The sequence below is a fragment of the Fonsecaea erecta genome, assembly GCF_001651985.1.
Source record: "Fonsecaea erecta strain CBS 125763 chromosome Unknown Scaff11, whole genome shotgun sequence".
Lineage (NCBI taxonomy): Eukaryota > Fungi > Ascomycota > Eurotiomycetes > Chaetothyriales > Herpotrichiellaceae > Fonsecaea > Fonsecaea erecta.
The window spans coordinates 518832-532244 of NW_017387254.1; the positions used below are offsets into that span (position 1 = coordinate 518832).

General features: G+C 53.8%; 5 protein-coding genes across 5 annotated transcripts; 2 read left to right on the top strand and 3 right to left on the bottom strand.

The window, feature by feature from the left end:
* Positions 1 to 723: 723 nt before the first annotated feature.
* Positions 724 to 2070, top strand: AYL99_10376 (hypothetical protein; the record flags this gene model as incomplete). Its single annotated transcript, XM_018841882.1, has 1 exon — positions 724 to 2070. The coding sequence occupies one exon, from the start codon at positions 724 to 726 to the stop codon at positions 2068 to 2070; it is 1347 nt and encodes a 448-aa protein (XP_018688770.1).
* Positions 2071 to 3292: 1222 nt separating this feature from the next.
* Positions 3293 to 4722, bottom strand: AYL99_10377 (hypothetical protein; the record flags this gene model as incomplete). The annotated part of the gene is made up of 2 exons (XM_018841883.1): positions 3293 to 4515; positions 4635 to 4722. The coding sequence occupies 2 exons, from the start codon at positions 4720 to 4722 to the stop codon at positions 3293 to 3295; spliced, it is 1311 nt and encodes a 436-aa protein (XP_018688771.1).
* Positions 4723 to 5410: 688 nt separating this feature from the next.
* On the bottom strand, positions 5411 to 6439 carry AYL99_10378 (hypothetical protein; the record flags this gene model as incomplete). Its single annotated transcript, XM_018841884.1, has 1 exon — positions 5411 to 6439. One exon carries the CDS (start codon positions 6437 to 6439, stop codon positions 5411 to 5413), a length of 1029 nt encoding a protein of 342 aa, XP_018688772.1.
* A 2426-nt stretch (positions 6440 to 8865) lies between these two features.
* Positions 8866 to 9756, bottom strand: AYL99_10379 (hypothetical protein; the record flags this gene model as incomplete). Its single annotated transcript, XM_018841885.1, has 1 exon — positions 8866 to 9756. The coding sequence occupies one exon, from the start codon at positions 9754 to 9756 to the stop codon at positions 8866 to 8868; it is 891 nt and encodes a 296-aa protein (XP_018688773.1).
* Positions 9757 to 10534: 778 nt separating this feature from the next.
* On the top strand, positions 10535 to 12055 carry AYL99_10380 (hypothetical protein; the record flags this gene model as incomplete). Its single annotated transcript, XM_018841886.1, has 1 exon — positions 10535 to 12055. The coding sequence occupies one exon, from the start codon at positions 10535 to 10537 to the stop codon at positions 12053 to 12055; it is 1521 nt and encodes a 506-aa protein (XP_018688774.1).
* Positions 12056 to 13413: the final 1358 nt, after the last annotated feature.

A 13413-nucleotide genomic window follows, 5' to 3' on the forward strand; every position in this document is an offset into this window, starting at 1 on the left:
AAGAAAGGTGTATGCTGGATGGGAGCCCGTGGAGAGGGGAGGGCGTCTTGGTTGAATCACCAACGAAAGGAGGACGTTGTTGGATGGACTCATTGTGCGAGAGTGCTGCCGGAGGATTGCTGGGCGGTGTGTGGATCAACAATCGGCTTGCTGCAGAGGGGCATGGGGAGCAGCCTACCGTGTAACCGGGCCATCTTGTCAATGGCGCCATCGCTTATGTAGGCGAGTGGCTGGGTTATCGAGGAGATGAGCGAGGTGAGCAAGACGATTTCCCATAGCGCTCGTCTGGTCCTGGCCTGCCCTGCAGGTCATCGACTATGGGGAAAAGGACTCGTGGGCCACGGACTTGGACGATGGTTCGTATTCGGTCGTTGTATGTAATTATGTATTATTGCTGCTGATTGTGATGCTTGGAAGTGCCTGCGGCAGCATGCCAGGATCACGCGTCAGATCGCGTCAAACAGGCACCGCAGTTAGTGGACATGGCGGGGTCCTTCAGCCAACGACTGCTAGACTCGTGGCTGGGTTGTGCTGGGTTTTGCTGGGCTGCAACACCAAACACCAAACACCAAAGCTGAAGGTTTCTGGCCATTCTCACTCGCCCTCAAGACATGGAATAATTCCAGCTCCAAGCCCTTCTACGCGTCGTGCCCTGCATCCCACCAGCTGCGCACTCCGTCTCTGCGTCTCTGCTTCACCCGCTTCCCATCACGTCCTACAACAATGACTGCCGCCTCCATCTCCCCTCACAAAGTCGCCAGTCGCAATGTCTTTCTGCCCACTCCCTCTCCCGACCCTGTTTCCATCCGGTTGCCAGACTCTCCTGAGAAGAATAATTTGACCTCCAACGAAAGATCTCGTGGTCTTCGTCGCCTGCAGTCCCACAATCAGTTGTCCTCGACCAGCAATATGGGCACCCAGTCCTCTAACCTGAGACCTCGGTCGGGAGTCTCGATGAAACCCTCACGCGAGCAGCTCAGTCTCCCTCAGCCCTCTGCGACACAACCGCATAGCACCGTTACAAACACGGCCAGCTATTCTCGCGCCCGCGCAAACAGCGATGCTCCGCTCCCGCATGTGCCTCGCAACCGCAAGCCGCCGCCTACACTTCTCTCAAATCCCTCCTCTAACCACATTCTCACCCATGCCCGCAAGTCGAGCCTTGAAATGACCCTTCGTGATGGTCCGCCGCCTGGAACCAACGCTGCTACCGCCCTCTCGTTGCTCCGTCACTCGATCCTCACCAGTGGTGTCAATGCAACCAAAGAAGGCATGTCCGATTATCGAATATATCTGTGGTTGACTCTTCTGAATATTGGACCTCTCTCGACGGACACATACCTCGCCCTCATACACCGAAGTCGCAGTCCTGCATACGAGAAGATCTCCAACGATGTCTTCCGCACGTTAGCGACTGACACACTCTTCAAGCGGCGCGTGACAGATGCGAGTTTGACCAGGCTGTTAAATGCAACCGCCTGGCGAATACATGATGAACAAACCTCTGATCCTCCATCCGAGTTTGCTCAGAGGTATCCGCAATCCACCTACCTCCAGGGCATTAACGTGCTCTCGGCACCTCTCCTCTATGCATCTCGGTCGGAAGCTCAGGCGTATGCAATCCTGACAAGCCTACTGACTGAGCATATCCCGACCTACCTCTCCCCGACCATGTCTGGTGTCCACCGAGGACTTGATCTCATTGACAGAATCCTGTCAGAGATCAATCCGACCCTCTCATCCTACCTGCTCAGCAAGTCCCTACCAGCCAAGATCTACGCTTTTCCTTCTGTGTTGACACTATGTGCCTGCACCCCACCTCTTCCAGAGGTTCTGAAACTATGGGATTTCCTGTTCGCGTTTGGCGTGCATCTGAACGTCATCTGCGTCGTTGCACAGCTCCTATTGCTGAAGGACAAACTACTTGGAGAACCCAGCCCTGCCAAGATGCTGCGAAGTTTCCCGAACCTGAATGCTGACGAGGTGATTAAAATGACCGTGTGGATTGTGAGGGAGCTGCCCGAGGAACTGTACCGCGACGTGGTTATGCATGGCCGTGAAGTTTCATAAGAGGCACCAACGACCAACCCCCAGTGAGGTTATTCCTATGCTCTCTACGGAGGGAAAGGGCCGTGGACAAGTGCAGGGAGGATCGCCTCAATTGACGTCCGATTCAGCCGCACGTCTAACGTGACTGACGCAATCCGCGGCGCAGACACCACCTCGACATTCGACTCAGCCTTGAACTGGTTAGGTGGTTACCTGCAGCGACCCCATGGCTATTCAACCAGATTATGAGATATGGCGCCGAAGCTTCAACGACTGTACTGCCTGACATCTAACCAGCACTGAGGGAGTTTTCACCACTTCAAACCGCAATACTCAATGTACTGAAGCGGGAAATCCTTGGAAATGCTGGAAATTCATGTCTCCTCCTTCGTCACATCCTGCACTGTTCGGTTCCAACCATACTTTCACTCGGGTGGCCGTTCTATGGGTTTTATTCGCAGGAGAAGTCACGCTTGCATTTTTGTTATATTGGGTATTAAGCATTTATGAATGAGGAGAGGGAAGATGAACGGATGTACCAACAACCTTGACGATGGAAAATGAACGACCAAGAAAAGAAGAACGAGATGTTTTAGAACTGTAGGAATAGTGTTTTTCTCTTTCTTTTCTTCGGGAGCAAGGATCGTTAGGAAACAGTCAGAACGTGACACAAGCAGTCAAGTCAAAGTCAACAAATATATGAAATATTCATTGATCAAAAATCCCCCGTCGGGAAGTCTCTGTGTGTTTCCCCCCCAAACTGTCACAGACCTTGCAGTGTTCCTACCGACTCAGGTATCATTGATTGCAGAGAGAAACCGGTTCTTGATTTGTCTAGGAAAAGACACCTGTTAAGTAAAGGTCCATGGTAAACATCCTGACTTCCCAGCTCGCCGTGCCGTTTTGGACACGCACAGCTCTCGTAACTTCTTGGCTCGCGTCTCTCTAGGTTCATTCAGTTTGTCTTCATCGTCCGAAGCTGGTGTTGGTGGGCTTTGTGGCCGAGAACGGGGACCAGATATATGCGATCACCACGGGAACGAGTCTTGTGCTTCTGACAGGTCTTGCATTCCATCATGGATTGTTCGATAGAGCCAGCTGACTCGCCCTCGTCCTCGCCGTGACGTCCAGTTCTCGTCCAGCCTGTAGCAAATAACGCTCTTGAGTCTGTTTATCTCTCCCTCTCCCTCCCTCCCTAGAGCTCGGCACCCTGCCATGATAACATGGGAGAAAGGGGCACTTTTTAATGCTTCATATCCCCGTTGGCATCGCCGTTCAATTTGAAGCCGCCGTCCAGGACCCCGAGACCGGTCTCGCTCCTCCTCAGCTTCCTGCGGCCCCAGACCTCGGCGGCCCACTCGGCCAGCTGGAACATCCAGCCTCCGCCCACCAGCACGCCGCTGATGACGTTCACCAGCCTGACCAGCAGGCCGAGCAGGCTCGCCCGGTTCTCGCTGACGATGAGCAGGATGGGCTCGATGTCGTACTTGAAGAAGATGCCCGGGACGGTCGACGTGGGGACCTCGCGGGACTGCGACTGTGCAGCGTACTGGTTCGTGAAGATGGATTTCGTGTCCCGGCCTTGTTCCGGGTGCGGGACGTGGCGTATGATTCCGTCCTTGTCGCGCTTCGTGTTGGGCGTCAAGTCCAGCGTGGGAGGCTGCGGGAGTGCGGCGGGATCCAGGCTGCCGCTCTTCGTGGAGACTCGGCGTTTCGTGAAGATCGTGGGCACGATCGAGAGGTAGTATTGATAGCGCATGAAGTGCGCCTCCGTGGTGTCGCTCGTCCTGTCCAGCGGGTTCAATAGGTTTGGGTAGTGTGGGCCGAAGCTGAGCTCATTGATGTGGTGTGAGAAATTGAACAGGTTGTGGTCCAGGTGTGACTGCATTCCGAACTCCATATATCCATGTCCGCGCGCCGTGATGTGGAAGTCGCCTTGCACTTTATTGCCCTCGAGGGACCCGTAGATGCGACAGCTGTCGACCGGCATGTGTTTCTGGAGCTTGGGCGACCGGGCAAACTTGCGGCCCTTGTTCTCGCGCATGTGTCCTAGGACGTGGCCGACGTGGGAGTCTTCTTCCTCGGCTTTCTTCCTTTTCCGGTCTCCTTCGTGGAGACCGTGGTACATCCCCTGCTGCATCTTCCTCAACCGAAACAGCTTTCGCGGGTCCAGCCAGAGCTCGAAATTCGTGTCCTCCTTCTTCAACAAGTCGCCCGCCATGATCCGATCCATCGCTGCATCCTGCACATTGACGTGTAAATCGCGACACGGCATCGCCACGACAATGTCCAGGTTTAACTGGAGTTCATGGCCCACGCCGCCCTCGACGCTGAAATGGTGCGTTTCGGTTCCGGCCCACCATGTGCGCAGCTCCGAGGCTGTCAGGCACAGACATAGTATTATAAGGGCGAGGGTCCATTGACCACCGCGAGCGGTAGCAGAGGTGTAGTTGGGCTTGGTTTTGGCTACAAGGAAGCGGTGGTCAGTGATGGTGGTCCCTCTGCATTGAACTCAGCGAGAACATGGAGCCAGATTCAATAACAGAAACCCAAACGTCTCTCAGAGGAATTGCAGAGGCACTCACGAAATGCATCAAACGTCCTCAGCCCTGACAAGCCCTTGTCCCCAAACGCTGACTCGTCAAACCCGTGTTTCTCGAAGGAGGAGTCCATGGCCCGTTGGATGTTTATGTTTTATTTTATGAGAGCCTTGACAGCTCTTGTATTGTAGTGCACGACATGTATGGGATAATTGCGAAGAGACGGCTACCGATTCGACGGGACGGGGGGGCGGTAGTAGTGCGTGTACTCGGCGCAGTGTAATGGAATGAATGGGCAAAAAGCTGAGGCTCGTTTTGGCCAGATCTTATGTTATGCAGGGTGCAGCCTCGCGCCGTTGTCTAAAGTGGGCTTCGGTTCGGCGCTAGGAAATTAAGACTGTATCGACAACAGAATCGAATCAATCACCAAGATACGCTACATGGACGTTGATGTGGCTTGAAAGGAAGAAATATAACGTTCTTTTATGCTAGCATTTCTCGTCAGAGTTCGTCATGTGTCCTCTGCTGCCTGGGTTCCACATCTCCCCTGCTATGCAACGCTATGCTATGCCATGTCTTCATGAACTGCATAATAACAATGACTGCTTGCTCGGTGGGTATCTCTAAAAGGCGCCGCCTCCAACGATCCCGTAATTCTTTCGTATGCACTTTCCGGGGTGAGGTCTCGTTGTTCCTGACTCCATACTAAAATCAATTCGAATGTTGCGTGAGCCCTCTGGCGCGTCTCCTGCGCGCAACCCGGGTGTGTATATGTGTGTGTGTGTGTGTGTGTGTGCTCTGGACAAAATGTGCCTCCCAAATCATTCTTCAATGGGTTCCAATGAGAAGTCCGCCCTTCGTTCCGCTCCACAGACCGACCATCGTTTTCTTTCCTTGTTGCTCCTCAGATTACCCCCTCGAATGTCGAGCGAGCTTCTTCGCCGCAACTCGGCGGCATCTCCATCCTCCCCCCTCAACTTGGCTTCCTCTTCCTCAAGGATCGCCGCCTCTTCCGCATCTGGCGCGTCCTCGATTGTCTCCAACGAGCTGATGGACGGCGATCGAGACCGCAGTGAGGTTGGGGTGCTGGGCATGCTTGAAGCAGAGCTGAGAGAGTATATCGGGTATGGCTCGTAGGTGTACTTCTGTGGGGCAAAGGACGGCAATGGTGATGTTCTGCCGGATACGCTAGGGCTCATCGCCCTCGCATAGAGCGACGGGGCACTTGCACTTTGGTGAAGCGGCTGTACACCCCGCCGCCGCGCTCTTGGTAACGTGTTGGAGAAGGATGACATAGGCGAGGGTTGAGACTGATCCGTGTCTCCTGTCAATTCAAGCTCTTCATTTTCCGGTATGTTTGGTTCGATACTGAGGCCGCTCCATGATGGCACGCCAGGATATGCCTCTTCCACAGCTGCACGTAATGGGCTGCTTCTTCTTCCTGAATGTAGAGGTGAAGACGGTCTTCTCGGGACACCGTAAGGAGTAATGTACCGGCCCGAAGCGTCAACACCAGGCGATGAGTGGGCTCTTTGCATGGGCGGCGCGTTGGCCACACCTCCTGCCGATAGTGGCCTCACCCTTCGGGGTGGACTTGCAGCACGAGGCCTGGAGGGCGTGATGTTATGTGAGAGATAATGGGCGTGTTTCGGAAGTGTCTCGACACTCCTCGACGGGGATGATGTAGGTGAAGGACAGGGGCTGGGTCCAGGTTCGAGATCCAAAGGAGACGGAGGTAACTCGATATCTTCTGCTCGAATTTCGGGGGAGGAGTTGAGGGAAAGGTTCGCAAAGGCTCGAGTGTCGGAGGTGGCGGAGAGGTTCAACGGAGGGTTTGTCAGCGGCGACATGGTGGATGCGGGAAGGACTCGGTAATCCAGGATATTGAGTGATGCAATGATTCAGCTGAATAAGAGAGCGAAGTTCGACATAATCGTGCGTTCGAACAGTAAGGGGTGTAGAAGGGTATGGTTAGATTTCCGGAAACCTGTAGAATCACCAAGCGATCCGCTTTGTCGGCACATTCAAAGTGCTCGCGGTGTGCTTTTGTGCCAGCATCAGCACGAAGTCCCAAGGAAGGATAGAAACCCAGCAACACTCGAGGCACAGAAGCCTCTGAGGTTGCTGGTAGAGGAGGTTTGGGATGGCAGGTGGTTTGATCAAAGAATGCTCAACGAAAGAGTAAAGGAGGGAGGGAAGAGGAGGCTGTACCAGTCACAAAATTGCGGAGGTGGAGATTGGTTCCAGCTGCGGCGCTTTGGTCGGGAGGAGTCCAGATTGGGGGGGGGTTGTGATTGGGGAATGTGATGTGATGGGCTCGCCCAGCGATAATGTCAGGGCCCGGGTTTAACTGGAATTTAGCGGCCAGACCTTAAACTTGACTGGGTAGTCGCGCTGCAGTTTACCGCTTGGCCTACGGGCTTATTGGTGCTCGCAGCCCCCTTGCAGCTGTTGTGCATTTTATCACTTTCGGCTTCGTGTGGACATGCTTTTGTGTTTTCTGTGATGGACCTTTTTAACAGAGCAATCTGCTACACGAAGTGATATTCCACTTTATACGATTTACACGACCCGAACCGAGAGCCTCCTACCTCATCGACACCAATACGACATCAACTCTGCTGCGGATGACCTGAGGTGACTGGGGCTGGAGAGCTGTTTTCAGCTGCCGCTCCCCTGCGTCCAGAATCACCCCGTCTACCAAGAAACCACGCCATTTGGGGTTCGCATGTTTTGTTTCCAGGGCCCACTACCATTCCTTTCATAGGTATCATTTCCGACCGTTCCCACGTGCAAGTCTGAGCACATCCTCAGATCTGGCAACCCGAAACGGCTGTGTTCGGCTTACGGCTGCCTGAAGTGGCTGGCCTGTACAGCACATCGAGACGGTGCCGTGTTTCATATTTTCAATCAGATCTGATTCTTCAGCTGTCGGCTACTTCCTTCCAACCGCTACCCGCCCACGCCTAGAGATCTGTCAGTCGTGAAACGATGCAGGGCAATTCGTGATTTTCTCGACGATCCTTCCGAGGCAAGGACGTTCCCGCTAATTAGCCTGTCTGCTACAAGAAAAGGGGGATCGCTATAAGCCAGCGAAGTTGGTATTGTCTTTCTGACTTTGGCTTGCTAGAAACACCCGCGTGAGAGGGGGTTTCGCCAAGTCCGATCAACTGCAGCGACATTCAACAAGAGATTCCATCGAGGTCGAGCTGCGTCGACACAGTAACAGCAGGGCAAGCAAGATACGGTCACCCATCGAAGCTCCAAACTATCAGAGGCACTATTCTCAGCCGACACCAATCCTAATTGGAGGCTCTCAATGGCTAGCTATTCTCGTGCCCTGTGACGATCTGCTCCTTCGACGTGCAATAGGCAAGAAACTCAATATTTGACGTGGATTAGAGCCTGTTAGAACGATGAACAACTTGGAACTCGTGTAATCATCTATGCCTCCAGGAGAGTCTCGTTGCACGAACATCTGACCAGGCAAAGCTCAGCAAGGGGGGTCGAGTGTCGACGCCGAGCGCGGCATGCAGGCGTCTGACTCCCAGAAGACCGTCTGCGAAGCAAAGGCTGAACTTGGGAATACCTCCCATCTCGTCCAAGGCGCGAGGTCTAGGGCATCAGCGCCCGTGTTCAATCCCCGATCTCGTCAAGGAACACGATGATGACCTGTCAGTCGACATGAGCATATTTGTGGCGAGCAGCAGGAGCAGTAGCAGCAGGAGCAGTAGCAGCAGGAGCAGTAGCAGCAGCAACGTTGTTGCAGAGTTTCCAAGCGCTTAAAATCCATCGAAACTTAACAGTGCGTAGGCGTGAAAATAGGACAGGGAGACCTGCACCGATTAGAGTATGTTTCAAGCCTCATTCTTTTTCGTTGCCGCCCAAGTGGTGGCAAAGGAGAGATTCTTTCGGTGTTTGCCGAGAATCTTCTTCACTGGTTTCACTTTCGATGAGGCCCCGTTCTGTTCAAAACACGGAACCTCGTTGCCCATGCCTGAGAGGAATACAAAGTACCGTTCCTTCAGCGCTTGAAACTCGGACGAGGTCGTGCTCCCCGAGATATGCTCCGGAAAGGTTTGGGGTAAAAGATTATGCTACTAAAAAGAGGCAACACGCTACGGACCCGGCCCGGAGTTAAGCAGTATAGAGTGCGCTTTTTGAGGGAAAGTTTTCAGTCTTCTTCCTTCCTACAAGTCGGATAGCAATGCCGACCTCTTCATATCGGCATAGCGAGGGCTGGAGACCGTATGACCAAAAGTCTCGGATCCGGCAATCACACAGACGCAGCCTTTTTCGCGGAGGTCAAAAGGGCAATCCAGTCCCACTTGATCTCGCCGTCGCCGTACTTTTGCTTCATGTAAGAGATCACAGCCTTCGTCGCACGGTCTTTGTAGCTCTCCCGTTGCTCCGCGGTCCATGTTCGCTGCTGGACCAAATCCACCATACTAGCCACGAAGCGGGTGAGCTGATCTACGCCACTGAATATGCTGGTATGGGGCACCTCTCGCACATCCACGTCAACGAAACCAGACGCTGCAACGCTGTCCCTGATCCAGGCCACGTCACTCCAACCACCGCCTGAATTGATCAAGTCGCAAAGTACTCCTGATGGCGGCCACGGGGGTATCTCCGGGTCTGTGGCAAAGGAGTCTCTCACGTCGTCGTACCAGCCGAGACTCTTCCACGAGGACATAGCCAAAGTGCCGCCAGGCTGCAAAATCCGGTGGAGCTCGGCCATGCCGACCTTCCAATTCGAGAAAATCATGGGTCCAAAGTTGAGCAGAACATGCGTGAATTTGTTGCTAGGGAGTTTGGTGTCCATGGCATCTGCCTTGATGACCTGGGCACATTTGACTCCTAGCGTGCGGACCCGTGGGCCTACGAAGTCGATCATGGTGTCCGAGAAATCTGCGCAGGTGAGGTCCAGGTTGGCTTTCTGATTGTTGTTCAAGGCGCTGACGAGGCGCTCTGATACGACACCCGTTCCACAAGCCTGGTCGAGCACGATCAACTCTGTGTCATCAGGCACTTCCTCCAGCTTTATCTGTTTGATGAGCAGACCGGCAAAGTGCCCGGTCATCTTCTCGGCAGCCTCCGCATATACCTTCGTGAAGTTTGCATTGTTGAACATTGCATGCATCCCTGGGTTGTCGTGACTGGCCATGATGCTGTTCACTGTTTGATAGGTAAGGCTCAAGACCGTCTGATCGGGTTTGATGCAGGATTCGTCGAAGTAGACTGGTGCTCGAATTTCGGCAAGGGCTCATGCGGTAGGTTCACGCTCACTTCTTGGTGATGCCACAGCAGCTCTTTTGATGCATGAAACACCAAGGCTCAAAGCTGTGCTCGAAGAGCCGAGCCAGCTGTTTAAATGTAGCATCATGGCCAGCTCGGTTGGTCTTGTCGGAGACATAAACAAGATGTCCCCGAAGGAAACATATGTGCATTAGATGGTTGCCTGAGATGGCGCGATATGAGAAGGGTTGCTGTCCTCTGGATGTGTCTTAATCTTTTGCAGTATGCCAAATGGGCATTCAGAAAACCTCACTTGTACCTGTACCTGCCTCAGGGTGCTGGTATTATTGTGTGACATCATCTCGTCGTTGTCCTAAGAATCGCAGAGCAATGCGAATTTCTGAGGACGGAGAGAAAAGAAAGGACAACCTGTGCAGCTTTCCAATCGACGAATAGGAGACTTTTGTGCTTGGCTCGCGATACCTGCCCTTGTTGGCCGGTACGTCACTACCTTTATTTTCGGTATCTCCCCGACGCGGTTGGTTCACTTTCCTTTCTAACTCGTCCAAACCCAAATATCACCCTGACCCATGCCCAATGATAGTCAGGCCGGTGGTCTGAACCGGTATCTCATTCTTTTACTCATATAAAAAGCGGAGAGACACTGGAACGGAGATCTGGCCGATAAGCGCCATGACTAATGTGCCATGCCTACTAATATCCCCAAGCGAACCCTGTCCCCAATCAAGGCAAATTCTGCTTCATTCCTCGACGATGCTTCAGCAGCAACGTCCGGGAAGGCGCCGCAGAAGATTCAACTAGATGCAAAAGAACCGACAAGGCTGGAACCGGGACCGGCGTCTCACCGCGCCACAAGCGATACATCTGCACGACTTCCCTGTGACCCGTCAAAGCCTCGTGATTCTGGCGTTGCCACGAAGACTAGTACGAGGCCAACAATTGCTGCTGCGCGTGGTGGCCATTTAGTGCCCGGTCACTCTAGGAGCCAGTCATCAAGTTACGCAAACACTAGACGCCCTACTCCAAGCGCGCCTAAAGTGGCAACTGCTACGGCGTTTTCGCGCTCGCAGCATGCCCCCTCGGCCAAGGGTTCGGGGGACACCAGGTTGCCAGTTTCCAGGTCGCATCACAGAGCCTTGAGTGCATCCACACGGCCGAGACCAAACAACGACACTGGGGAAAACCCCCAGGAAACCGTCCACAAGGCCAACCGGCCGGTCGCCCCTCATGTGCTTTCTGGAGGGAGTGCATCGTCCGCCTCCGGTAGGCCAATTGTGAGACCAGGCAGAAAGCCAGAGTTAGTGGCCTGTGAGCAACATTCCGTTCCCAAGAAGCATACGACAAAATCAACCGCGGGCACCTCGCTTTCGCCCTTGGAATCCCAACACGTCGCGGTACGCTTCGGCTCCGCAGCCCTCGCCATACAAGGCACAGAAGCTGCACATCTTGAAGACGAATTACTCCAATTGTCCCTTGTACACGAAAAGTCTGCGGCCACTCTCCAGTGTTACGAGGCATCTATGAAGTCGCAACTGAAGACGGGGCTCGAAGGTGTGGCACATCAGCTAAGCACCCTCAGGTCCCTGCGGCATGATCGACAAGCGAACATGAACGCGTTGGCGGTGAGCCGGTGGCTCGACCAGGAACCGACCCGTCACCAGGGAGACCCTGCAGGGTCAGACACATTGCTTTTGCTGTCGCGATGCCTGGAAGAGTTGCAAAAGATCAGCAGTGTCCATGGACCACTGGAGACTGCCATGAAGCTATTTGACGAGTGGCACGCCTACGCGTCTTCCACACGCCCGACCCATGTCGGAGATAATCTGTTTCGTAAGGATAATAGCGAGGAGAAAGCACACTGTCTCCACTCATTGGACCCACAGTGGTCAGCCTTGGTGTCATCTGTGGACGACCGGGTCAGAGCCTGTGCGGCTTTATTGGCGGCGCTCCATAGGTCCCCCGGGTCTTCGTCAATTGGAATGTTGATTGAGATGCACCGCACGCTTGCTGAGCAGATACAGCAAGAGATTTGCATTTGCAGGACGGTAGAAAGCCTGATATTGCGGCAACAGCAAGAGCGTCTTGCGAGGGACGTCGAACAAGCTCTGTCTGACGTGGAGTTACATCATTCAGGACAAGCTGTCCCTCACACTACCAGGATGGGTATATGGGACCTTCGAGGAAAGGCTTGGGAGCCGCAGCGATAGCACAATAGCAGTTGAGCTCGGAATTAATCCGCTGAACCTGCGAAAGCCAGCGAAACCGGTCACCTCAGCCCCCTATGTTCGCTTGGAAGTTTGGCGTCTAGAAGATTCTTAAAAGCAACCTGGACCTGGATATTGTCTTCTTGGTGCAACCCCCTGTGGGAACACACACTCCCACAAGCGAAGACCTTCTGTAACGAGAAGATGTAGGGCAGCAGGATTCGTATGGGTGCGTTCAGAAAGCCATCTTGAAGGTTTCGAGCAGGATGAGTGATGGAGTAGCAGCTCTACAGCACCGAAGCGAGGTCGTGGGTAGAGTGGCAGTGGGCTTCGAGAAACTATCCCACTGCATATCCGAAATTCTCGGCGACCGGAGGGTGTCGGGATAGTGGAGCTGAACTGGAGTCACGAATCGTGAGCAAAAAGGGCAGCCCCGTTGAGATGCAGAATGACGCCGGTGGACACGCCTCAGGATCGAGTCACCTCACTAGGATCGGATCAGTGATAGGTGCAGACGGTGCACCTGGTCCTGCTGGTTACAGAAGCTTGCCCCTCTTAGTGACCCTCAAGATGCAGGCAAGAAGGTTGAGGGCCCGATCTACCAAGCCTCCCCTCCATTCACCTCCCCAGGGCCAAAGGTAAGCCGCTCCGCTGCATGCAAGTGGAGAAATGCCGACGTTTTGTTTTTGCCGTCCACGTCGAAGGGCTGGATGAATAATACGCCCCCCTTACTCCTCTTCGGCCCGAGTAAGGTGCAGTGACTTGTATCAACAGCACTGTTTTTTTTTGCTATTGCCCGTTACTCACAGCAGACAAGGTCCTCTTACTGGCTTGTGTGCAGGAAAAAAGCTTCCACCTAAACCTCCCCCCTCGACCATGGCTGGAGATCGTGATTCGTCATCCCATCTCTGACAGGGATCCGCAGCGGTCTCGGGTGCTTTTCTTTCTCTTTCTAGAAGGAGCAAACTGAGTGTCTTGCTCTATGGTTCTGCGGGCAAGCGGCGACTCCAAGAGGCGTCGTGGTCGGCAGGCAGAGGTAAGGGCGCCGTATTTGCTCTGCCGATCTCTGCCCGATGGGTGTTAGGTTTGTGAAGGGATTCTTTTCGTCCGCAAACTGGTGATGAAAAGTACGGAAAAGGACGAAGAGAGCCATGATAACGTTGGATTTTCTTGGTCAAGGGTCTGCAGGCCTCGGCAAGCATTCGGTGTGTCTTGACCCGTGATATTCCTCCAAGACTTGCCTGTCTAGTCTCGAGGATCAAAAGAGTTGGATGATAGACATATTCCATGCCTTGGTCGGTGTTACTAGCATCCACGTGGTGTGCTGAATCGCGGCCTGTACTCGGTTGCCGCTACCTTTC